This window comes from Bubalus bubalis, chromosome 9, assembly GCF_019923935.1.
Source record: "Bubalus bubalis isolate 160015118507 breed Murrah chromosome 9, NDDB_SH_1, whole genome shotgun sequence".
Classification (NCBI taxonomy): Eukaryota; Metazoa; Chordata; class Mammalia; order Artiodactyla; family Bovidae; genus Bubalus; species Bubalus bubalis.
Genome location: NC_059165.1, coordinates 57,920,757 through 57,946,812, shown reverse-complemented (window position 1 = coordinate 57,946,812; position 26,056 = coordinate 57,920,757). Strand labels below are relative to the sequence as shown.

The 26,056-nt window shown below is 37.7% G+C and overlaps 1 protein-coding gene across 3 annotated transcripts in view; it reads left to right on the top strand.

The window, feature by feature from the left end:
- Positions 1-20,853, top strand: part of NDFIP1 (Nedd4 family interacting protein 1) — a 52,882-nt gene extending 32,029 nt beyond the window's left edge. The window contains exons 3-8 of one of the 3 annotated variants that reach the window (XM_006062638.4): positions 3,427-3,557; positions 6,800-6,887; positions 7,838-7,962; positions 10,165-10,231; positions 13,731-13,836; positions 19,808-20,853. In XM_006062638.4, the coding sequence (XP_006062700.1) occupies positions 3,427-3,557; positions 6,800-6,887; positions 7,838-7,962; positions 10,165-10,231; positions 13,731-13,834 (515 nt within the window). In that variant the 3' untranslated portion in view covers positions 13,835-13,836; positions 19,808-20,853. Of the gene's footprint in view, positions 1-3,426; positions 3,558-6,799; positions 6,888-7,837; positions 7,963-10,164; positions 10,232-13,730; positions 13,841-19,807 lie in introns of those variants that run through there. The other 2 variants (XM_044947551.2, XM_044947550.2) reach the window with 2 other exon arrangements.
- Positions 20,854-26,056: the final 5,203 nt, after the last annotated feature.

Sequence of the window (26,056 nt, the reverse complement as noted above, 5' to 3'; positions counted from 1 at the left end):
TTGGATTTTCTACATATGTAATTATGTCTTCCATGATTAAGGATAGACTTAATAGACTTATTCTTTTCCAATCCTTTTGTCTTGTATTCTCTTTTCTTGCCATACTGCATCAACTAGTATTCAGTTCAGTTCAGTTCAGTCGCTCAGTCGTGTCCGACTCTTTGCAACCCCATGAATCACAGCACACCAGGCCTCCCTGTCCATCACCAACTCCCGGAGTTCACTCAAATGCACATCCATCAAGTTGGTGATGCCATCCAGCCATCTCATCCTCTGTCGTCCCCTTTTCCTCCTGCCCCCAATCCCTTCCAGCATCAGAGTCTTTTTCCAATGAGTCAACTCTTTGCATGCGGTGGTCAAAGTACTGGAGTTTCAGCTTTAGCATCATTCCTTCCAAAGAACACCCAGGGCTGATCTCCTTTAGAATGGACTGGTTGGATCTCCTTGCAGTCCAAGGGACTCTCAAGAGTTTTCTCCAACACCACAGTTCAAAAGCATCAATTCTTTGGTTGGTGCAAATGTAGTTGCAATTTCAGACCGTGAATTTTAAATCATTATAACTAGGCTCAAGCACATCTTTATTAATCAAAATAGGAACCATTATAATCAACAGATTTTTGCCAACGAGAAGTTTGTTTATTCCTGTAGCATAAAAATCCTTGCCTTGGTATTCGGTGAAATCTTGGAAACCATTTTCTGCCTCCTACTGATTGTGCAAGCATTTTCCCTGCAAAAAATTGTCAAGATGCTTGAAGAAGTGATAGTCGCTTGGCAAGAGGTCAGGTGAATATGGTGGATGAGGCAAAACTTCGTAGCCCAGCTCATTCAGCTTTTGAAGTGTTGGTTTTGTGATGTGCGGATGGGCATTCCTGTGAAGGACTGAGCCCTTTCTGTTGACCAGTGCTGGCTGCAGGCCTTGCAGTTTTCGGTGCATCTCATCCATTTTTGAGCATACTTCTCAGATGTATTGGTTTTGCCGGAATTCAGAAAGCTGTATTGGTTCGGACAGGCAGCAGACACCAAACGGTAACCATGAGCTTTTTTTGGTGCAGTTTTGGCTTTCGGAAGTGCTTTGGAGCTTATTCTTGGTCCAGCCACTGAGCTGGTCATTGTTGGTTGTCATATAAAATCTACTTTTCATGGCACATCACAATCTTATTGAGAAATGATTTGTTGTTGTGTACAGTGAGAGAAGACGACACTTCAAAATGACAATTTTTTGATTTGCGGTCTACTCATGAGGCACTCACTCACCGAGTTTTCTCACCTTTCTAATTTGCTTCAAATGCTGAACAACTGTAGAATGGTGGATGTTGAGTTCTTGTGCAACTTCTCGTGTAGTTTTAAGAGGATCAGCTTTGATGATCCTCTCAGTTGGTCGTTACCAACTTCCGATGGCCATCCACTGCTCTCATCTTCTAGACTCTCATCTCCTTTGCAAAACTTCTCGAACCACCACCATATTGTACGTTCATTAGCAGTTCTTAGGCTGAATGCACTGTTGATATCATGAGTTGTCTCTGCTGCTTTACGACTTGAGTAAGAAAATCGCTCGAATTTGCTTTTTGTCTAAGATCATTTCCATAGTCTAAAATGAATATAAAATACACAGCAAGTAATAAATCATTAGCAAAAAAAAAAAAAAAAAACCAAAGCAAGAAATGCACATTAAAATGATGTATAACATGACTACATTTATTTAAGAATGTATTCCAGTATCAAGGGCTTCCCTTGTGACTCAGCTGGTAAAGAATCCGCCTGCATTGTGGGAGAGCTGGGTTCAGTCCCTGGGTTGGGAATATCTCCTGGAGAAGGGAAGGGCTACCCACTGTAGTATTCTGGCCTGGAGAATTCCTTGGGCTGTATATAGTCCATGGGTTTGCAAAGAATTGGACACGGCTGAACGACTTTCACTTTCCAGTATCAAACAGCAAAGTCCAACCATGGAAAACTGCAATTACTTTTGCACCAACCTGATAGTACTTCTAAGATAATGTTTGAATTGAGGTGGTAATAATGGGCCATTTTTGTCTGATTTTCTAATCTTAGGGGAGAAAGCTTTTAATAACTTACCATTAATTATGATACTTACTCTAGATTTTTCTTAGAGATTTGTGAAAAGATTAAGGAATCAGTTTTAGGTATTTTATCAATCCTTTCTTCTGCCCATGTGAAGACAATAAATTTTTCTCCTTATTTTTGGTTAATTAGGTGAATTCTATTGATTGATAATTTCAGTAATATACTACAGTAAAATTGGGAGTTAATTATAGTTAAGCAAGGTGGAGAAAAAATGTTAATCTTGAAGCATAGGAATTTTTTCAAAATTCTTAAGTTTTAAAAAAATTGTGTAGAAAATTTAATCCATTTGTAAATAGATCTGTTCTAATAATGCATATTGAATCTATTATAATAGAATTCAGTGAGAATGAAGATGTAAATTTAAAAAGAGGTGATGCAAGATTTCACTCAATAACGATTCTCTAACTGAACCTGTGATTACCTTAGGCATGTCATAGGAAACAATCCATGGTAAAAATAGTGTGAAAGAATCAAAGTGCAAAAATCTATGAAATATTAATTTTAACCTTGTTTTCAAGTTTATTTTGATGTTTATAAGTGGGAGGAAACCATGGTACAGATTTCCAAACACACAGGTGAACTATTTTGAGCTTAAACTTTACCTTATGCTATTATTAATATTGTAGGTTTTTGTGAACACACCACACGCGTGCTGAGTTGCTTCAGTCATATCCAACTCTTTGGGACCCCATGGACTGTAGCCCAACAGGCTCCTCTGTCCATGGGATTCTCTAGGCAAGAATACTGGAGTGGGTTGCTGTGCCCTCCTTCAGGGGATCTTCCCCACCCAGGGATCAAACCCATGTCTCTTATGTCTCCTGTATTAGCAGGCAGGTTCTTTTAGCACTAGTGCCACCTGAGAAGCCACCACATAATGAGCCAGAATAAGTGTTCAAAAGCACTTGGCAGGGAAAGTAAAGTGAATCTGGAATTTAAATAATTGAAAAGCCAATAAGTTTAAAAATTATTCCGAATCCCATGTTCATCTTTAAGTATCTTCTGATTCAGTTATTCTGTATATAATGTTTGAGGAGGGCTTCTCTGGTGGCTCAGTGGTAAAGAATCCACCTGCCAATTCTGAAGATATGGGTTTGATCCCTGGGTCAGGAACATCCCTTGGAGAAGGAAATGGCAACCCACTCCAGTATTCTTGCCTGGGAAATCCCATGGACAGAGGAGCCTAGTGGGCTACAGTCCATGGGGTTGCAGAGTCGGACTTAGTGACTAAAAGAACGGCAAAATTTTAGAGAAATGGTTGGTTTTTGTTTGCCAGAGTTAGCAGAAATCCTTTTTCCTCATTTCAGCTAATCACTGGGTAATTGTGACTTCGTTTTTATTTTGCAGCGTATTTTGACTACAAAGACGAGTCTGGGTTTCCAAAGCCCCCTTCTTACAATGTGGCTACCACACTGCCCAGTTATGATGAAGCTGAGAGAACCAAAGCTGAAGCCACTATCCCTTTGGTTCCTGGAAGAGTAAGTCCAATTTAGACCTTGTTATTTGGTACTAGTTTATGGGAATTAAGTTCTTTGCATTATCAACTTTGTGATATTACTTAGATTAAATTGATTAGTAAAAGTACAACTAATCTTTAAAATCAGATACATTTTTCTTTTGGGATAATAGACTCTTATCTTTTCCTGAAGATGATGGAGGTAAACAGTATAAAAGAGCAGAAAAATCACTAGTCAAACCAGCTCATTTCCCCTGTATTTCTACTACTACCCTCACTTTCTCAAGTCTCCTTTCATGGCTGAAACATCTTAGAGCAGAGCTGATATAGGAATATACCAATTTTGCCTTGATTCTGCACACTTAATATTTTGGTGTTAAGTAGATAGCTGCTTAGGAATTTGTGGAGAGAATAAATAAGTGCAGCTTCATAACATTAAACTCAGAGGGGCTCTAACAATCATCTGGTTGAACCCTGTGCCACCAGACGTCCAGATGATGCCATCTGTGGAGGCATAATGAATTCACATTCTGTCTGGCCTGATGTTACTTCTTGGGACTGGAGGTGGGATGTAATGAAAACCAGTGGAGAATTTTGGGCACTCATGATTCATAATGTCAGGCCTATAAAGTGATACAATTGTGGTATCACATGTATTCATTCAGGTTGAAGCTGGTGCAAGTGGGACCTTGGGCCTCATACTGAGAGAAAGGAGAGCGGGATCCAGTCCCTGGAAATGGGGCAGTCAGGGCTCCAGACCCTAGGCCTGGCAGGAAGCTAGAGTAAAATATAAGAACAAGAATATAAGTTCAGTCTGGGCAGTGCAATAACACAAGACCCAGAAGTTCAGGCCTTAGGATGGTAGACTGTTTGCAGGTCACATCTTCCATGAGGGGTAACATTCCTAAAACCACTGCTTGGCAGAAGTTACAGTTGATGAGCGTAGTCTATGCTGATTCTGCATGGTGACATGCATTCACTTCTTTTTTTTTTTTTTTTAATTTTATTTTATTTTTAAACTTTACATAATTGTATTCGTTTTGCCAAACGGACCTAATTAACCTTAAAAGCTTCTGCACATCAAAGGAAACTATTAGCATTCACTTCTTATAGGCGCAAGGAAGAAGAACCCTCATGGAGCTCATTGTCTAAAGAGAAAACAGTGTTTATATAGTTAACGTGTATTGGAAGCAAACAACATGGTTGACACTGTGTTTCGTGCTTATATATATAGTATATATTATTTTCAGTCCTCACAATAACCTTGCAAGGTAGAGATTATATTATCTCCATTTTACAGATGCAAAAATTGAGACCCAGAGAGAGTAAATGTTTTAGAAACATTAACCTGGTGACAATTTTAGGAGGAATTTTGGGACTAGAGATACCAAGATAGAAAGAATGGTTAGAAGACATTTATAGTATTACTAGGCATTACTTCCATGTATTTTGGTAGTTTATTTTGAATAGTTATGCACAAAACAGTTTCTCTTTTTGTATTTTATTTATCTTTATTTTTGGCTGTGCTTGGTCCTCGTTGCTGTGCCGGCTTGTCTCTAATTGTGGGCAGGGCTGCTCTCTATAGCAGTGCACAGGCTTCTCATTGCAGTGGCTTCTCTTGTTGCAGAGCATGGGCTCTAGAACACATGGGCTTCGGTAGTTGTGGCCCATGAGCTCAGTAGTTGCAGCACCTGGGCTCTGGAGCATAGACTCAATAGTTTGGGCTCATGGGCTTAGTTGCTCTGCAGCATGTGGGATCTTCCCAGATCAGGACCAGAACCCATGTCCCCTGGATTGGCAGGCAGATTCTTTACCACTGAGCCACCAGGGACGCCCACAAAACAGTTACTTTCTATTTTGGCAAAGCCTGTTCTTCCTGCTAATATGAATTCAGAATACTAAGTATTTCTTATTTTTAAAAATATGAAAGAACCCATTCTTGTATAAATTTCAAACATTAGAGGAAAGATAGTAAATTAGATGAAGCTGCTACTTCCACTTCTTCTTTGGTTCCCCTTCTTCAGGGGAATGAGTTAACAGCTTATTAGAAATGTCCCAGGCCCTTTTCTATGTAGGGCAAGTTTTGGTTCTCCGTAAAGTTTTCTTTATTTGTTTGTTTATTTTTCATTTGAGGAACCCTCATTGGACTGTGTACAAGTCTACCACTTTAAGTGTGTATTCATTTTTTTTTTTTTTTTTTTTTTTTCAATATTTCAGCACATACCTACAATTAGTTGAAAAGGTAGGGAACTTTCCTGGTGGTCCAGTGGCTAAAAATCCACGTCCCAGTGCAGAGTACGCAGGTTCAGCCCCTGGTCTGGGAAGATCCCATATGGTGCAGGCAAACTAAGACTGTGCACCGCAGTTGTTGAAGCCCGCGCACACTGAAGTTCGTGCTCAAGAGAAGAAACAAGAGAAGCCACCGCAGTGAGAAACACATGCATCTCAACGAACAGTAGCCCTTGCTCCCCACAACTAGAGAAAAGCACGTGTGTAGCATCGAAGGCCAAGCACAGCCATAAATAAATAAATTTTAAAATTAAAAAAAAAGAAAAAGGTAGGCTACATATGTTGGTGTCAGTGTTGGTCAAGATCATGTTCCTTCTAGACTTGCAACACTATGTTTTCTGGTTAGGATGGAAAGGATTCTCTCTGCCAATAAGATTGGAAGTGAGGTTGTTTCAGACCAGTATACCGGTATAAACAAATAGTTCTGGAGTTGAGCATGGGCAGCACTGTTAGACTCTTCATATATGATCACAGTATCTTCTTCCATCTGCCCCCACCAAGTCAGTTTCATAAAACTCTTGAGCTAATCAATGGTATTTTCTCAGTAGGTCCAGGATTACTAATATTCTGGGCTACACAGGCCCTGGATTACTGATATTCTAGCATTTAAGCCAAATATGTAAGAGAATTTTCTTTTTCTTTGTACGTATATTTCTTTATGTTTTTATATATATGTGTGTGTGTATGAATAAGGAAGAGTGAATAGTTCTTTGTGAACTTTATAATTTTTGAAATATATTGTTAAAGAACTTGGCTTAGAAAGGGAAAAATTCCTTTCATTTCAGAAAAAATTTTATCTTAGAAGACCAATGAAAAATTTAACATATACTAAAGCTTAATGCTCTTAGTTTTAAATTGAGCCAAAGCAGTACGTTTTCCCCTTGGAAGTCACTTTTGTCCTTTCTCAATTTTTTTTGATGTCTTTCCTTTGCCTTGAAATAATTTATTGTGAACTTACCTTTTCTTTTCATTTAGGATGAGGAATTTGCAGGCCGGGAGGAGTTTGATGATCCTGACCAGATGAGGATAGGAAACGATGGGATTTTCATGTTAACTTTCTTCAGTAAGTATATACACACAGCAGAGCCCCTTCCCGCAAACCAGAGTGCTTTAGATTCAGAGTGAATATGACTGAATTAAAAGAACTAATTGAGATAATATTTTAATAATTATATGTATTTGATGCCTTTTACTGACACATTCAAAGCACAGTACACTTTCATCTTAATTTCCTGTCTCTGTCTTCAATTTCTGTGAATAGCTATGGAAAATATACTTAAAGCAGTTATGGGGGATGCTACATTTTTACTTGAGCTGAGCTTCATTTTTCTGATCTTCAGAACCCCTTAAGCATTCCTCCTACTCATTCTTGACCAGTAAAATAGGAAGTAAATGCCTTTGTCTGATGAATTCTGTTTTGCACGCTTCTATTTTCCAACACATCAAAGTCAGCCTGATTTTTCCCCCTTGATGTTATTTTGCATTTAACTTTCCATATGCCTGACTTGGGAGTGAGCAACCATTTCAGAAATTTTATTTGCTGTATTAAAAAGATATGAAGGAAATTCAGTGCTTTTAGAGGTAACGCATTATGTAAGCTGTCAAAGTTTACAGAAGCAAGAGGATGAATGACTTGAATCAGAGTATTTAGGGGCATTGATTTAATGTTCAAATAATGTTTAATTACTCAGGTATAACACATACAATAAAGGGTGCAAGTCATAAGTATGAAGTTTGGTGATATTAAGTTATTTCTTAAAGTGTATAGCAGTAGATGTAATAATAAAACACCTGATATTTAGAGACTGTGCTTTCTTGTTTGCTTTTGGGAGGAAGACAGAGGATGGCCATTTTGGGGAGGTGAGGTAAGAATTGTGGAGGGTGGGCTCAGCTCGTTTATCCTTGAGAAAGCCATTTAAGCAGGAGTAAATCCAGAGTGCACCCTTAGAACTCTTGCTCCTTGGATAACAGGATGTGTCTGACCTGCCTCTTTTCTTCTCTTGGCTTTTACAGTGGCATTCCTCTTTAACTGGATTGGGTTCTTCCTGTCTTTTTGCCTGACCACTTCAGCTGCAGGAAGGTATGGGGCCATTTCAGGATTTGGTCTCTCTCTAATTAAGTGGATCCTGATTGTGAGGGTAAGTTAAGTTGTACACCAGCAATGATAGTCTCTGGAGAAGAATGAGTGGAATAATTTTGAATATTTGACTTTGGAATTATCTCAACATTTAAAATGATTTTCTGTTTGTCTTTGTCTGGTTTCAGGAAATTGAACCTAGATCAGTTGTAGTTGGTTCATGCACACAAGTTTTGTAGTCAAATCTACAAAATATCAGTGGCCCTAGGATATCTATCCTTGTTCAGCTGCTTTCTCTGTTTTTAATGTTTATAATGTGATACTACATGTATTTGTTCTGAAATTAGTTGTTTTTATAATAAGGGTCTATTAACTTTCTGGTATCTCATCAAAAGCAGACATTTCTCTCATTAATGCTGCTGAAGTTTGAGTCCTTCTTCTCTCTTCCCCTCTATTCTTTTCTCCCTCCTTCCTCCCTCTCAGCCTTCCTCTCTTCCAAGATTGGTTGTAAGTAGCATCTTTGGTTATGCCAGGATATTTGGAGAGCCAAGAACTGTTCAACAAGCCCTACTCCATTAGGGGCCCTTATCTCTAAAGTAAATAAGAGAGAGATCTTAAGTGATGTAGGAGTTACCAGTTAGTTAGAATTGCATGAAGTAATTTAAAGTTATAAAAGATCTAGTTTCTTAAAGTGTCCTCTGATTTGAGATAAGTTTACTGCCATTGTTAGCTTTATAATATAAAAGCAAGGTGTTTATCATAAACTGGCATTATTAAACTAATGGGTGTTGACTGAGCCATGGAGTTTTTCAAAGTTATTTATTCTACGGCTGTTAACATTTTTAGAATTCCAAGTTCCTTTGAGAATCTGATAAAAATTATGGGCTTTTCTCCTAGACAACTAACATATACTCTCCTAAAACATGGTCTTTAGGTTATGAACTCAAGCCATAAAGAAGTTTTTCATTCCTTCTCTAAATCTTATTAATCAAGAAGTAAAACTATTTGAATGCTCAAACTGTGCTAAACTCTAGTCTTCAACAGAAAGCAAGATCAAAGTAGTTACCAATCTTTTTATTTATACTAAATTTTTAAAAGAATTAATCAGCTTTTGGATGGTCTTTGGAGTAACAGAACATGTAGCTCAAAAATGGCTTAGAAAACATTGGGGAAATTTTGTTTCCAGTGAAAATAAGTCCTGACGTGGAGGTCAGTTAAATGTTTCACTGATATCAAGGACAGCCGACAGGTGGCTCAACCTATCGGTATAGCTGGCCATGGCAGTTTCAGGCATCACATCAGAAACACAACAGTGCTCAGCAGACGAAAGGAAACTATTTCCTCTCCCTTTCTTTTTAAGAGCTAAGAAGCTTTCCTCACAGCCCTTAGTTCCCACTGGCCACAATAGTATCATGTGCTATATAGTCCCTGGCAAAGGAATGGGATTATCATCATGTACATGGTAAAGCTTCCAAGGTCAAGGCATGGCTGAAAGGGTAGGAACAAAATCAGGGATCATTAGAAAGGAGGCCAAATATAATTGAGTTTGGCACTATGTAAGCAAAATAAAAGTATCATCAAGACATATTTCTGGGGCTTTCCTGGTGGCTCAGTGGTAAAGAATCCGTGTGCCAGTGCAGAAGACACAGGTTTGATCCCTGATCCAGGAAGATCCCACATGCCACAGAGCAACTAAGCCCATGTGCCACAACTAATAAGCGTGTGCTCTAGAGCCAGGGAGACTCAACTACTGAGCCCCCAGGCCACCAACTACTGAAGCCTGTGTGCTCTCGAACCTGTGCTTTGCAACAAGAGAAGCCGCAACAGTGAGAAGCCCGTGCGCTGAAACTGGAGAGCAGCCCCAGCTCTCAAAACTAGAGAAAAGCCTGCACAGCAGCGAAGACCCCGCAAGGCCAAAAATAAATAAAATTTCTTTTTAAAAAAGACATATTTCTAAAAGAGGAAAAATATTTTTAAAAAACAAACAGGTTTGAGCACTTTCAAAACAAGGTGTATGTAAAGCTGAAAGCTACCATATTTCAAGATTGCTTTTCCATGAAAGGAAGTTTATTAGCAAATATTGTAATCATTTCAGATCTGTACTATATAAAATACTTTGACTAAATTTTTAGAAATTTTTGTAAGACTAAATGAGCAACAGCATTTGTGTACAAGGTAAAATCTTGTGTTTTATAAACTCTTAAGCTAAAATGTGAAATAATATCTGCAGAGGTTCTCTAAAGTATTTTGCTTTATTTTTCAGTTTTCCACTTACTTCCCTGGATATTTTGATGGTCAGTACTGGCTCTGGTGGGTGTTCCTGGTTCTAGGTAAGTGCTTTTAAAAAAGACAAAGGATAGAAAAGATTATGTTAAATTTTAGAAGTAAAATTACTTTTAGTAAACCTTCATCTCACTTACTACTATACAGTAATATATTAGTGATAATAAGTATAATTTTAAAAATATGTCAAAGGTTAGGCTGTTATCACCATCAGAGTAACATACATATTCATAGACTGTCTCTTAGTGGTGGTAAATTTTTCCTAACCCATCCATACACACTTCTCACATTTTCCATGTAGCCAGAGGGGTGTACCAATAAGATGACTTTTTATAATCCTTAGATTTTTTCCCGCCTTGTGAGTTATTGCCTCAAAGGGTTCACAAGCTCAACCCCAAACTGCTTATAGGTATACTGTTACCTACTGAACTACTCATGAGTGTATGTGGCCTATCTTCAGTTGAATATATCAGTAGAAAACAGAAAATATATTGTCTTGCATAACTTCTGGAAGAACCACCATTGGCTGTCCAGAATTCTTTAGTTTGCTCTTGATGAGAATAAGATTTTTTTTTTTTTTTAAACATACCAGCCATTTCAGGTAGTTGGTCTTAAGATTGTACTTATTAGTGTAACTTTTTTCCAAGACATCTTAAAGAAATGAGCAGTGTGGTGAATACTGTTGGCTTCCTCATTCTTTGTAGAGAAAATTTGTATGATACAATAGCAGACCATCGTCATTGCTATCATTCTACAAGAAAATAGAAGGGGCATCTTGTGGCTGTTAAGGGTGGTATAATTGTCTCACTCTGCTTCTTGGCATCATTTTCTCCTATCCTAACATTTCTTCTGTCTCAGGTCTTTTTGTTATCTCCTCAATTTGGATCTTTGGTTCCCAGGGTTGCTAATGGGTCTGGCTAGCACAGTGTAGAGCCCATGACCAAAAGCTGCTTAATATATTCAGGGCCTGCCTGCCTTGCCTTGGGTAACAGAGTCATGCACTGATGACTCTAAATTTTACTTAGAGAATACTAGTCATTCATGATGCCATCCCCGGCCTCCCCAGTAGCATCATTTTATTCTACTCTTAGTCACAGCATTCCAAGGAAAGAGACATAGTGATTTTTACTTCTTCTCTTGATTACTGAGAAACTTAATAATTTAAAAAAACGAATTTAGAAAGATGGTAACAATAACCCTGTGTACAAGACAGCAAAAGAGACACTGATGTATAGAACAGTCTTATGGATTCTGTGAGAGAGGGAGAGGGTGGGAAGATTTGGGAGAATGGCATTGAAACATGTAAAATATCATGTATTAAACGAGTTGCCAGTCCAGGTTCGATGCACGATACTGGATGCTTGGGGCTGGTGCACTGGGACGACCCAGAGGGATGGAATGGGGAGGGAGGAGGGAGGAGGGTTCAGGATGGGGAACACATGTATACCTGTGGCGGATTCATTTTGATATTTGGCAAAACTAATACAGTTATGTAAAGTTTAAAAATAAAATAAAATTAAAAAACAAAACAAAACAAAACAAAAAAAAACAAAAAACAACCTACAGGAGAGTCACTCTGGAGAAGTCGTTCCTTGACTTGCTTATTCTCCAGACTGTATCTTTAAGAGAAAGTCTGACTCCTCATCTTCTCCCAAGCCCAAAGTCCAAGCAAATCCTGAATAAGCCAAAGAAGAGCCATTAAGCATAATTTTAGGTTGATTGTTGACAACATAGATAATTTTAAAAAATCTAATAGGCTGATTTCCTTCCTATATTAAAGTTTCATGGGGGATGAGTTTATAATACTTTGTAATTGATCATTCTTGCTGTCTTACTGCTTAGTGGTAAGCAGAGAATGGTGAGACTTCAGATGTACTTCATACATTTGGATCCAATGTTTGAGTCATTTTTAGAACTCCTTGCAGAGAGAATCTTTTGTTGTTGTTGTTACTGTTTTTTTTTTTTTTTAAGGGGGATGGTTTCCTGCAAAGACCAGGTCTATGAGCTGGCAGCTCATAAACTACATCTAGCCTGTAGTTGTGACTTGTATGTTCTATAGTTATTTTCAGAAGTTATTTTTTTAGTTGTCATTATAAATGGGCTTCCCTGGTGGCACAAGTGGTAAAAAACCTGCCTGTCAATGCAGAAGACCAGAGATGTGGGTTCGATCCCTGGGTCAGGAAAATCTCCTGGAGGAGGGCATGGCAACCCACTCTAGTATTCTTGCCTAGAAAATCCCATGGACAGAGGAGCCTGATGGGCTACAGTGCATAGGGTTGCAGAGTTAGGCATGACTGAAGTGATTTAACACACACACTTAGCGCACACACATCATATAAAAACCAAGAACTTTCACATAAAATATCTGAATTTTTTTACCTTTTTAAAATTGAAATATCTAGCAAAACTGACCTATGTTCCCACATGGCACCTATCCTTTGACTGGAGTTAGGTTGTATTGTCGCTGATTTTGATGCCAAACAGGGTAGTTTTCACTGTGCTCAGTGCTGATGACTCTTGGTTGCTGCCAGAAATCATTTCTGACTGAGTGCAAAGCATCTTCCACTGCTTGAGTATATTTTAAAATATATCCAAAAGAAAGTTATTGCTCAGAGCTGGTGAGATGGGAGGAGGGTAGGAAATGGGGAGTGGCTACTTAATGGGTACAGATAGTTTTAGGGACGATAAAGAATTCTGAAATTGGATTAGAGTTCTAACTACTAAAAGCCAGTGAATTGTACACATTAAATGGGTAAGCTTTGTGATATGTAAATTATATCTCTATAAAGCCATTTGAAAACAATGTGTCTTAAGACCAGGGGCCATCTCTGGAGGAGGAGGGCCAGCAGTGTGTGAGCTACCACTGGAGGGAGCTCATCATCTTCCCTGCTGACTCCTAAATTAAGAACAGAGAAATAGAATTTAGAGTTGAGACAGAATTCTTGTAAAGGTAAGGACAGCCTGACATCTAGTGGACAGCATTGTGTACTGTTGACAGAAAAAAAAGCCATAACAAGAAAGGATGAAATTTTTTTATTTGAGAAAAACACTGTTTATAACCTCTCTGTTTTTAGTGTTAATTATCTTGGAACACTTTTTTGCAATTCAGAAGGTTTTGGAATCCCTGGCTGTCCATTGGTTAGGACTCTACACTTTCACTGCTTAGGGTACAGGTTTGGTCCCTGGTTGAGGAACTAAGATCCTGGGGTGGGTAGGGAGAGTAGGTTTTGATGATGCTTCTCAGTGAGGCTTCCAAAAGTAAATGATGTAAATGTTTGGCCCCATCTTATTTTTTGTTTTCTTTTACACAAATTAGATTCTGAATGTGCAAAAGAGACTTTATTTGGCTCTTGAGATTGTATGTTCTCATTGAGAAATAGAAAACTTGGTGTAAAATCAAATCCTTTGAAATTTTTAGAGGAAATTATGTTTTGATAGCTTTTCTAACAGAAAAATGAAGTATTTGGTATCAGGAGGGATATTTCTGGGGACTGGGCTTAATATGAGAATTATAAACTCATTCTTGACTTTTCTTTTTTAAATTAGGCTTTCTCCTGTTTCTCAGAGGATTTATCAATTATGCAAAAGTTCGGAAGATGCCAGAAAACTTCTCAAATCTCCCCAGGACCAGAGTTCTCTTTATTTATTAAAGGTATTAAAGAAAAAAACTTTATTCCAGTCCCAGTGTAATCATGTGATGCATGGGTAGATTACTGTTCACATTTAGAGTAGAATATACAACCTGTGGTAGGGGATATAGAGACAGGAAGCCATCGTCTTTGCCTTTTAGTTTCTAGTTTAGTAAGGAGTGTTTCTATGAAAAAACTATCTTAAAAGGCAAGTTAGAAAAACTACCAGAGGAGACAACATTATCTCATGTTTGGACAATGCAGAAGAGACTTGACTAGGACTCAGGGTTCTTAATCTTTGAATCATGAATCCTGAAGCCACTGTTTGGGTTGTACTAGTTCCAGAGGTAAGTAGTGAGAAGGAACCTTTCAGGCCTAATCACTAAGCTCTGTTTGGTGGGGCCCCTAAATCCAGAGCTGGGAGAGTCCACAGTACTTGAGGAACTCCTTTTGGCTACTGACAAGCCTACCAAGGCTTCCATCTCCTAAAATCAATGAGGGGCTTTCCTGGGCATTTTCTTCAGGTTCACATCCTGATGTTACCATTCTGGTGGGAGGGTCAAACCCAAGGAAAGAAAGGAAGGGGAGAAAAGGGCCTTTTCCCTGCCTAGAACAGGAGGACTAAGCCTTGCCAAGGCTGTTTGGTTCCCCCATGGTTTTCCCCAGAGGCTGGCTCCGTCTTGCATCACCAGCTGCAAAAAGGAGGAGACAGGGAATCTTGAGAAAGAGTACACCAGAGAGAGATCTCTAGTAACAAGGTCTGATGGGCCTCCTTGGAACTGATTCTTTGTTCCTTAAGACTGTTGAGGACAAGTAGAGCCAGGCTAGTTGAGACATCGGCAAGGATTTGTGAAGATTGTAACAGCTGAGATAAACCTTGAGATAAACCTAGAAAGTATAATATGGAAAATGTTGGGTGGGTAAGCCTTTTAGAGCCACCTGAGGCAGTGTTGAATAGGAAGAGAGGTAGGGAAGTATGCAGCTGGCTCAAAAGAAGCAGTTTGTAACATAAAGGAGTGTTGAGGATTAAGGCTGAAAAGTCAATCTGAGAGCATTCTCAAATATCTTAAGCACTAAGCCCATTAGCAGTGGAACTCACAGAGCAGCCCTTTAAACCCAGTCACATATTGGCTCAACACAAGGCTGATTCCATGTGAGCCTGTATTTGCTGTTGGGTTATTTCATAGTTTTTGTAAGTAATCATATGCTAAGAGTGGAGTTTTCAATTTTGAAGATTTGTTGTGGTCTTAGGATGCAGAGTAGCATTCTCAGTTTTGAAGATTTCATGGTAGTCTCAGAATATATGCTTCTAGAAAAGAAAATACCTATCATATTTAATTTGCCAGGTTGTGAGAGGGTGTTGAAAGTCTTTAAGCAACAGAATAATACGATAACTTCTTAAGTGGAATAAAAATTTTTCAAGCATGGCATAATAGTAATAACTAATATTTGCCAACTTTTCAATATGTCAGATACTGAATTAAGCATTATACATGTACTTGTGCATATACATGTACAATGTGCTTGTATAAACAACAAAAGGTTATTAGTGACAGATAAGCTCAGATACATGCGTGGTAGAGTATATTCATAAGGCATTCTTATAAAAGTTAAAGCATGTAAAGAACCTATGTTCTTTTGGTTAAAGTCAGTTTCTTCAAAAGAGTGTGTACTTTTATTTGCGAGACTGTTTTAGTCTTTAAGATAACCACTGTTTTGGTTTTTTTTTCCCCCAAGAAAAGGAATGTTTTATTACATGTTTAAAATGTCCTGAGAGGTGGTGTGTCCTGAATTTGAATTGGGTTACACAGTCTGGGTGCAGATGGACATTGACACGCTTACCTGGGCCCTAACCCCTGTGATGTTTCTGTTACACTTTAAGAGGTTTGTCAGATGTTTTGTGTGGTTTTAGTAGTTTATGTAGTTACCATTGTCATCTTTTTTCTCCTTCTGTGTGTCTGATTATAATTTATAGTTACTTCTGATCCTTAGCTTTAACTCTTACCTACCATAGGTTCAAAGTTAAGTCTTTGGTGTAGTCACAGTTCTCCTGATGATGAGCTTCTGAACCCACCTCCACAGTTCCCCTCATCCACTGGTGCCCACAATACCCTGAGAGGACAGATCCCTCCCTCCCTCTCTGCCTGCCTTCCTTCACAGATTCTGTAGGTCTGGTGTATTGGCTTTGAATTTCTAAATGACTGAGGCCACACCTCTGTCTCATCACTTCATTCATCTGGTTGAAGGCAGCTTCTGGCTTCATTAGGGGATGCATACCTTCTTTATCTTGCATCTAATACAGGACAGGTTGATGTGACAATGGAAGTTGAGAGAAAGCCTGAACTTCGCAGTTTTCCTGTTGTAAAATTTGTTGTTATTGTTTTGACTTCCTAAAATTTCTGAAGTGTTTTATGGGTATATTCTAAATGTAAAACAGCGCACCTTTAGAGTTATGATTTCAAGTAGGCAGCCCTTAGTTAAGCAGTAATGGCGTTGGAGCTGTGAAGGGGTATTACAGACCTGGTGCTCTCTGTGTTTTGGAGTCAGAACCATTACAATGCTTTAGGAGTTGTCAGAAACTTAGAGGTGTTTCAGTGGAGGGCATAATGGGGTTCGTTGCTTTCCTGTCTGACTTTGATATCCTAGTTGATTTGAAATCATCCCTGACATGCCTAGAGGACTCAGAGCTCTAAATTAGGGGTTTAGAGACTTAGAGCAGCATTTAGAATTTTAATGACTTCCTTACTAATTTTCAGTATCCCCAGAAGGAATCCACAAAGCTATAATATCCCATGGGACTGAATTTCCTTTATTCATTGACACAGGTAGGAACTGTTCATCCAGAACCAGAAATAGAATGTTTTCTTTCTCTAGTTCAGAGGAAATTTAGTTTAGTTTGAAGATGTGGTAGAAAACCATTGTGTAAGATATAAAGATTTTCTTTCACTGAGACCTCTTACTTTGTTTACTGGAGGTATCACTGGTTAAAAGCTAGCTGTGGGCTTACTTTTACCAGAAAGCCACAGATAGGAAATTGCTAAAATAACTTTACTGTAGATAAAAATAATTCAATTCCCATGCTAAGGTCTGGCATTGTACTAGAAAAATGTATAAGAATAGTGACTTTTCTATTTAGACTGCCCAAAATATAGAGTACGCACACACACAAGGCTGCCCAAAATATGGGATACACACACACAAACCTTGAAATACCCTCAAAAGATCTTTCTTACCAGCCATAGTAGGTATTATAAGAGCTGAACACTAAAGCTCATATACTACTGTCATAGGGTGGCTCTCGGGTTCCCTTCTGGAGCTCATTTAAGCGTATACAGGAAATCTGGTTTCCTGCCTCACAGCAAGAAAAGCCAAAAGACACTGCTAGAGTGAGGCACAGTGGCATCAAGAGGTGTGTGACTATGAGGAAGCAGGAAAAACAATATGTTCCTTCTATGTTGTATGAAAAGAAACATATCCCTTTTAGAAACATCTTTATCTGAAATGGTCAAAAATATAAAGTGTCCATACTTTATCTTATTTACCAGTTAACTGGAAAATAAATTTTCATCAAGTTCCACTTCCTCTGATGTTGCCAGATAGTTGAGGAGTTAGCTATACATAGTAACTATAAGGTGGTAACACAGTTAACCTGATATCTAACACTACTCCAAAAGTACTTATATATACAAAGTATAATGGATCTTAAATATGTTACCTTCACTACTTCTGAAATAGGAGGGGAAGAAAGTGTATAATCCCTGATAGCATTAATGAGATGGGGCCCTTCATAATTAGATAGAGATTGCTGTGATCTGGTGAGTTATACATTCTGGGCATCAGATATCTTATCTTTTTTGCATATGATGATAAATGTTTTCATTTTCTTTTTTTCTATAATATTCCCCCTCCTCCTTAATACATCTTTATTTCCAATTCACCTCAGGTTAGTTTGACTTATTTGGGCTGTGTAAAGTAGCAAGACAGTAGAAAATATTGCCAGTGGAATTTTTGCTTAAAAAAAAATCACACAGGGTCCAAGAAGAAATTGTGTAGGCTATTGGATTCCCTTGTTTCTTAAGTGATCCGATCTAAAGCTTAGTGGTGATATTCACAGTCCCTAAAACCTGTCTCTTTTCCAGTTTACATTCCATCATTGTTTTTGTAGCAACCTGTGAATCAAATTGATCTCAACCGGCCTGAGTCGTAGAGAGCAGTGAATGCCTCTATAGCAATGTTTTTCATTTGGAGTTTGTTTGATGAATGAGATCACCCATCAGTAGACCTATCTAGGACCTTTTAATGGATTTTTTTTTAATACTGGAGAATAATTGATATACAGTGTTGTGTTATTTTCAGTTATACATACACATATATCTATTATTTTTCAGATTATTTTCCCATATAGAATATTACAGAATGTTGAATAGTGTTCCTTTTGCTATACAGTAGGTAGGACCTCTTAATGGATTTTTTAGTGTCTTTTGGGTGGCTCTGACTTTGAGGGATCTGCTAAAACTAACTTATCTCCATGCACATAGCGTGAACTTAGTGGCCTGGTAGTTATCTGGACTGTATCTCATATTCTTGCAAAACTCTAGTGTTTTGACCTAATAGTAATTATTATATCAATTTTTATTTATTAATGGTAACTGATAAAAGTGAATTTACTTAGACTTGTAATGAGTCTAACTAGCCTCATTGCAGAAATCTCTATTTGTCATATGCCTACCAGACAGATTTTATTTTTGGTTCTACTTAGCTTCAGGAATCCTTATATTCTTGTGTCTTTGTCCTTGCACATTCTGAAATCTCCCTAAAGAAGAGTTGCTCTTATATCAGTATCATTGGTTTGCTTCAGATCAAAACACCAAGTGAATTTGGAGTTTGGGAAAATATTAATGTTCAAAAAGAATATGTTGATTTCTTCCAGAGTTGTAGCTTCTCTGCATCTTGTCAACTTTTTAAAGATGTATGCAGTAGTCTAATCGGTCTATAAAAGGGCTGCTTGTGGCTTTTACAGTAATTTTGAAAGATGGAAGGGCCTAGGTATGAGCCCATCCAACTTTCACTTGGTGTAGGGTACCACAACATAGTTTCTCAATAAGCTTTTGTTAAGTGTTAATGTATCTCTTTTTTTTTTCTTTTAATTTTTTTATTATTATTATTTTTTTACTTTACAATATTGTATTGGTTTTGCCATACATCAATAATGTATCTCTTTAGAGTATTTTTTTTGACACTAATACAGGGAATTATTTGTATTTTTTCCATGAGAACCAAACCAGTTTATATGCCAATACAAAAATTCATCAAAGTGTTATATGAAAATTGCATTTATAATAAATAGATGGACATCATTTTGAGAGTATTTATGTCAGTCATGTAAATTGCTTTATAGAATAGGGGCTGCATACACTTTTTTTTGTCTACCGGAGATACCTCCCCCAAAATACAGTAACTTTTTTTCCCCTAATTATTGGGAAGAAGTACCTGTGGTTCCTATGAGTTTACAGCTGTTTTCTAACTTTGCTGTGCTCCAAGGGTAGCATGACATCACTGGCATCCTTATTGGAAATCTTTCATGTGAGATCTGGCAGGGTAAACAGCTTCAAGTGTGTTTGGAAAATTACCTACGCATTTGGATTCTGCTGTCTCTTTGTCCCCAAGTTTCAGTCATTGCCATTGGTGTTAAGTGTGGGATGAAGTGCTCCTTGAATTCTGTTCTTGTGTTAGGTTTAGAGAAAGAGATCCCTGACCTCATGGGATTTAGAGAAAGCATTGAAGTCTTTCCTAGTTCTGGAGACCTTGATAATTTTAAGAACCAAAAATGTAATGTTTTTTGAATATTATGATGTCAGTGTATAGTAATCTTAAAGCTATGTTAAAATGTACTCATGTCTCCAAACATCCTGCCTTCTTTTGTGACTACATCCTTCTTTTAGCCAAAATAACAACCTAACCAGAGTTCCAATATTCAATATCCTTCTCTGGCAGATGTTTTCTGGCAAAGGCCTTCCTGCATTTATGAATTCTCTCCCAAGAAGCAAGAGAACACCTGCAGGAAGTGAATCAAGATGCGGAACACAGAGGAATCATCACCTGCTTTAAAAAAATAAAGTACTGTTGACAAAGATCATTTCTCTCTATTTGTTCCTAGGTGTAAAATTTTAATAGTTAATGCAAAATTCTGTAATCATTGAATCATTAGTGGTTAATGTTTGAAAAAGCTCTCGCAGTCAAGTCTGTGATGTATTAATAATGCCTTATCTATTGTTTGTAGTCATTTTAAATAGCATGAGCCTTGTCCCTGTAGTCAGTAGGGGGCAATCTTGCTTTTATTCATCCTCCATCTCAAAATGAATTTGGAATTAAATATTTTAGTGTAAGATATGTATAATGCTGGCCATTTAAAAAGGGGGTTTTCTCAAAAGTAAAACTTTTGTTATGACTGCATTTCTGCACATAATCCATTTTGCTGTTAAAATTAATCTAGAAATTTATTTAATTGTACTGTGAACACCTGGAAGCAAAATCATAGTGCAAAATACATTTAAAGTGTGGTCAAGAATATGTTCTTAATTGGTAAAAAATAAGTATTAATTTCTTATAGTCTGTATTCTAATTTTGCAGTACCTTATTCTGTGTTGTGTACCTAAGGGATTGTAAAGGTGTTGTCATTGTGTAAAATAGAAAGGACAAGGACAAATGCAGCATAATGACTAATAAATTGCAATTCTCGACACTTTCTATATGATTGGAATCCCTGCCCCCTTTTTTCTTTTTCTTTTGTCTCCTGATGATTAGGCCAGGGGCTAGGAGTAGAGAGGGGATTAGGTACTAGGAGCAAAGAAAGAATTAGCGTGGAACTTTTGAGATTATCCCTAACATACTGTACTACTTGCTTTTACAATGTGTTAGCAGAGACCAATGTGTTATAAATGTTGAGTGACGTGCTTTTTGCCAAGTGGTAATTCACCCTGGTTTGCTATGTTAAAGCTGTAAATACAACAGAACATTAATAAACGTCTCTTGTGTAGCAACTTTTGCTGTGGATTACTATTTAATTTCTTGGTTTGCACTTATTAATTGCCAAGGCAGTTTTTTCTAATCTTCATTCATATAGATACATACACAATCATTCAATAAACACAAAAATTGATCTTGGACCAGTTTTTTTCTTTTTTAGCACGGGATGTTACTTTCATATCATATTCAGTATATTCCTAAAAATGTATTAGTTCTTCAAAAGACGATGGGCTAAAATAAGGGAGGAGTTGTAGAGATTGCAAGTCATTCTGGAATTCCAATTATGCTTCATTTTTAGACATAATCTTAGATAATTTATTTCTAATGTTTTCTGCATGTTCTCTGCATTTGCCCTTTTTCTCAGTTGAACACAATCAGCTGGTTTAAGTCCTGTGAGCAAGTGCCCAGGTGAAGCTAAAGCTTTCTCCTTCCTCCTGATTTTCTCTTCTTGTCTCAATTGTGTTAAATTTAGAGACCAGTGGTTTTTATAATATCAGTTGTTTGGGTTTTTTCCCCCTCCACTTAATATATAAAGAAAAAATGTAGCAAGATGGTTAAATAACTATACAAACCAGCACTAGCATGGTATGATAGCTGCAAATGTTCATTTATTTGCTGCATGTGAACATCCAGGATCAGCTTAGGAAGTGAGTGTTCAGGGGTATCGTAGGTAATGCATAGAAATGTGCATTATTTGAAAGCCAAACAGGAAAACTGAGTGCCTCCTGGAACAGTGTTTCAAAGACTACTTATTCTAACTCATTTATTGATTACCGTAAGTATAACTCATTTATTGATTACAGTAAGTAATAATATAACATCATGTTCTTGTTTACAAGTTATATTTTACAATGGATACAGTCTTGAAAGTCTCTGAAAAATTTTTTAATATTTTGAATTAGATTGTACCAACCATAGACTTCGGAGGAGTTTATAGCCTATCATATTCTAACAGTCTGAATAAATTTGGACATTGCAACAGAGAGAGCTATTTAAATTATCTTACAGGACAAAGTAGAGGGGCCCTAGATCACATTAACTAAAACATTGTAGTTTTGCTTTGTGTTTACTCTTTAGGTCTTATGCCTTATTTGACTTTGTGTATTTGAGGGCTGAAATATTTGGAATTCTTAATTTCTGCATATTTCTGCAAAGTCCTTAAGACTTTGTTATACATAAACCTAAGGTTGGTATGCTTTAAAATTAATTAGGATGGTGATTTCTGTCTTTCTTAAATGTTCTAAAAATTCAATTCTTTGCAGATATACAAGTTACCTGGGGTCCTCAGTGTTAGGGTGGAAATGTTTGTTCTGCAGTATTACTTTTTATTTTTCTCTCTTTTCTGTCTCCCTTTGGTGGGTTCATTATTAAGAATAACCCTTTCAGATAAAGGAGAAGTGTTTAAATTATTTGAGAGAGAATACTGAGGAACCACTGTTATTTGCACAAGGTTATGGAATAAATTGGCTTTGACCTTGGGCTGAGGGACAGCTGGGGCTCGTCTATGACTTCAGAGGCCCCTCTTGTCTCTGACTGACTGTTGCCAATTGGAATGATGCAAACAAAGTTATCTGACTTGAGCTGTGTCCCGCTGTGGGTTATTAGTAACCCAGATGAAACTTCTTTTGGCCTTCATTATATTCTTACACTATATTTAAAGGTAGAAAGAACTCCTGAAAGGGAATTTCAGGGCCAAAGGATAGTAAGTGGTTGCCTGAGGTGTCAGGGTTCTAGGTAAGAATCAGGAAAAATACACCCAACAAATGGAGTGCTGGCCTCAGCTTTGAGTCCAACTCTACCACCTCTTACGGATGTCTGACCTTATTGAGGGGTTGGATGGTCCATATTGAAAAATCACCTGTTCCTAATACTAGTAAACACCGATAATCAAATTTTAACTTAAAACATGCCAAGAATAGACACAGAACTGTATGTTTATGTAAAATACAAGAGAATATGAAAAAGTAATATGGGTCCTACTGCCTACCTGAATCTGTTTTTTTGTGAAACCTTAGTGATGAATACAGGAAAACCATGTATGAATTTAAGATGTAGCTTAATAATTTTCAAGTTTGGCTGATGTTTTTTAGCTAGTTAGATTTTCACCTTTTCAGGCTTTCTGAAGATAATTTGAGGGATGATGAGAGGTGTAGCAAAATGCAAATATGTTTCTGTAGATGGTTTGTGCGTTTAAGAAAATTCTTGCTTTGCACATTATTAAGCCTAAATAGCAGTTACAGTCCCTAAGGCCGATGAGGTGAGATAAGGGAGAGCATTTGGTGCACCACCAGTACTAAAGGTAAGTACTGGAGGTGTAACTTTGCTATACTGTGTGGTTGTCCCCATTTAGAGCACCCACAAAAAGTGCTGTTTGACAGGGAACTTCTGAGTATTGACTCTCTATGTTCTGCTGCTGAAATGCAGGACATCTCAAAGAAAGACACCAAAATTCTTTAAGGGAAGGGTAAGTTCAGGTCGAGAATAAAAGACTTTCAGGAGGAAAGGAGTTACAGAAACTGATTTTGTATTCTAAAAAGGGGTTCTTTGATAACCCAGTTCCTTTCTTAAGTACAGCTTTATGACCTATAGAAAACATGCTCTTTGGACAACCTAAGTGGAGAGCTGTCCTCCTGAGGACAGTTTCTCTGTCTAGAAATTTGAAATAGTCCCATCTGCTTCGTGGCATTTTGGTCCCCTCAACTCTCCAGTTAGTCTCAGATTTTGTCACTTGTAATATAGATACATTACTTCAGTTTTGTTTTGATGCCTCTTTTTGCTTTGTTTTATTTACCAAAAAGCATTGCATTCTGATTTTGAGAGTTTTAATTCAGTTGGCAGATTTGTAAGATGTAAACTTAAAGGCAAACCTATTAAACCTGAATATAGAATATGTTAAATAATGAGAATCATCTTATGTTTATGCAGGATTTCATCCAGGTCAGAAACTGGGATGTGGTTTTGTGAAATAGACATCTCCCAACCCTGCTTTGTATGTTGTTGATTCTGCTCTAAAAGTGATTCGTTTTTACCAGTTATGTGAGAAATGAAATATTTTACAGACTTTTTCCCATCTTTATGTGATTGCAGGTTTATAGACAACAAAACAGAGAAAAGCAGTTTCCCTAAATCTTATACAAAGATTAGTGCGGAACTGCTGAGAAGTCCGTATTCATTGTTGTTCATTAGTTATCTGGAAGGTTCACCAGTGGGTCAAAACCCTAAAAAAAAAAAAAAAAAAAAACAAACTCAGATATAGGGAAGTTGATTTCTCGCCATAAAGTAATATCAGCTAAACTATAGAACTAAGGGAGTGCTGCCTTCTGACTCAGACCCAACCTCTCTTCTGAAATTCATCCTGCACTGCACTGATTTTTCACCTTGCTAGTTAGGGTTTGCATTCACATCCCCTACTGAGAGCTGCTTCCTCCATTTAAGCTAGTTACTTCCTGAGCCAAGGAAAGAGGATTGGAGCAACCTATTATCATAACTCGGCTAGAGTTACACTTGATGAAACATTCTTCTTTTCATTTGCACAAGAGTCCGAAATACCTAAAATGTCCCCTTAAGTGAGATTTTAGAAAGAATTTTGCCATCTGCTTCCTGATTCCACATTTTATTTTGACAGAACATTTCTTAGGCTGTATGTGGCAGTCACTAGGTTTAGATGTCATTCTGGTCATTTTAGTATATTGGGTTTTTTCTCTGATTATCGATCGACATTGAGGGGTTTTATACTCGTGGTTTTTTTTTTTTTCCAGTTTGCTTTTTAACTAGGATTGCCAATAAATTACTAAGTGAGCCACTGGATAGATGAATATTTTCACCAATCCTTTTATTACTAGCATCATTTGGTACTGTGTGTGTAGTTCTTTTAAAAAGTGATTACTGGTGGGCTACAGAAGCAAAAGTAGCTGTCTCTTTTTGGGGGGTGTGGGTTTGGCTCAGTGAGTGTCTAACCCTGGATTCCTGTAACCATGGTCATGTGTATGAGAAAAGCCCTTTTTGGGATAGTTGTGTTTGTTTTCCCTGTGGCTATATTTGTGAGATGCATTTTAATCTGTATGTAGGTCTCCCAATTATTTTTGTCCTTAAATGCTTCTGTGATTTAGCAGTTCTCTAAATTTAGGTATTAAAACTTAACTTGTTTTTCTAATCCTCATCCTGTGGAATTTACAAATGGTCGGGCTTGGTTCTTGCTGCAGTTCCACAGAGCTTCCGAATAAGGATAATGGGTAAGTACTCATCTCAAACCTTCACTTTTCATGGAAGAAACCTGAAAAGCATGTATTGTTGTTGTTTAGTCGCTCAGTCATGTCTGACTCTTTCGCGACCCTATGAACTGTAGCTCCCGGGCTCTTCTGTGCATGGGATTCTTCAGGCAGGAATACTGGAGTGGATTGCCATTCCTTCTCCAGGAGATCTTCCCAACCCAGGGTTGGAACCCATGTCTCCTACAATGGCAAGTGGATTCTTTACTTCTGAGCCACCAGGGAAGCCCAGAGCATGTATACCTACACTTAAAATTATGAGTTAATTTTTCATTAGGGTATTTTCATGGCACTGACTGTTCAGTAAAATTAAGAGTTATTTTGTCTTCATGTAGGTCTTCTCAAAGCTCATGGCTACCATATTTTCTTCTGTTTATGGCAGCACTATGGGAAGGAATGTGTCGGCAGATCCATGGGGAAAAGCCATAGGGAAAATAATTTCTGAATATTTGGCTGTCTAAAAGTGATCATAGACTCTTCCTTGGAGGTCTTAAAAAATAGGGTCAATCCTTCTCTGGAATGGCTTAAGGGTAAAGGAAAAGGAATGGATTAGCAGGCCCCTGAAAGTCCCCGAGAGCTCTAGAGGTTTTTATGTGGCCCATGTCCGTGACAGATGGAAGAGTAAGTTCGACAGATGTCACGTCTGCTGTTCCCAGGCTATACTCTCTTTAATGTCGTGACCTTCTGTGAACACTGTCCTAAATAGCCTGCAAGAAGGAAGGGAGTGTGTTCAAACTTCTGGGAAACCTAAGTTGGGTGGCTTTTTACCTGCTGCTACAGTTTAAGATCCAGTAATCCAAAAATTGTACTTTGTCAGAATCCCAAAACGAGGACTCAAAAAAGCACACTCTAGTTTCCAAATTCATTTTCAACCTTTGCATATTCTGAAGGATTTTAGTTAAGATGGCATTCCATAATGTTACCTTTAAGACTCCTTTTCCTAAAGGAC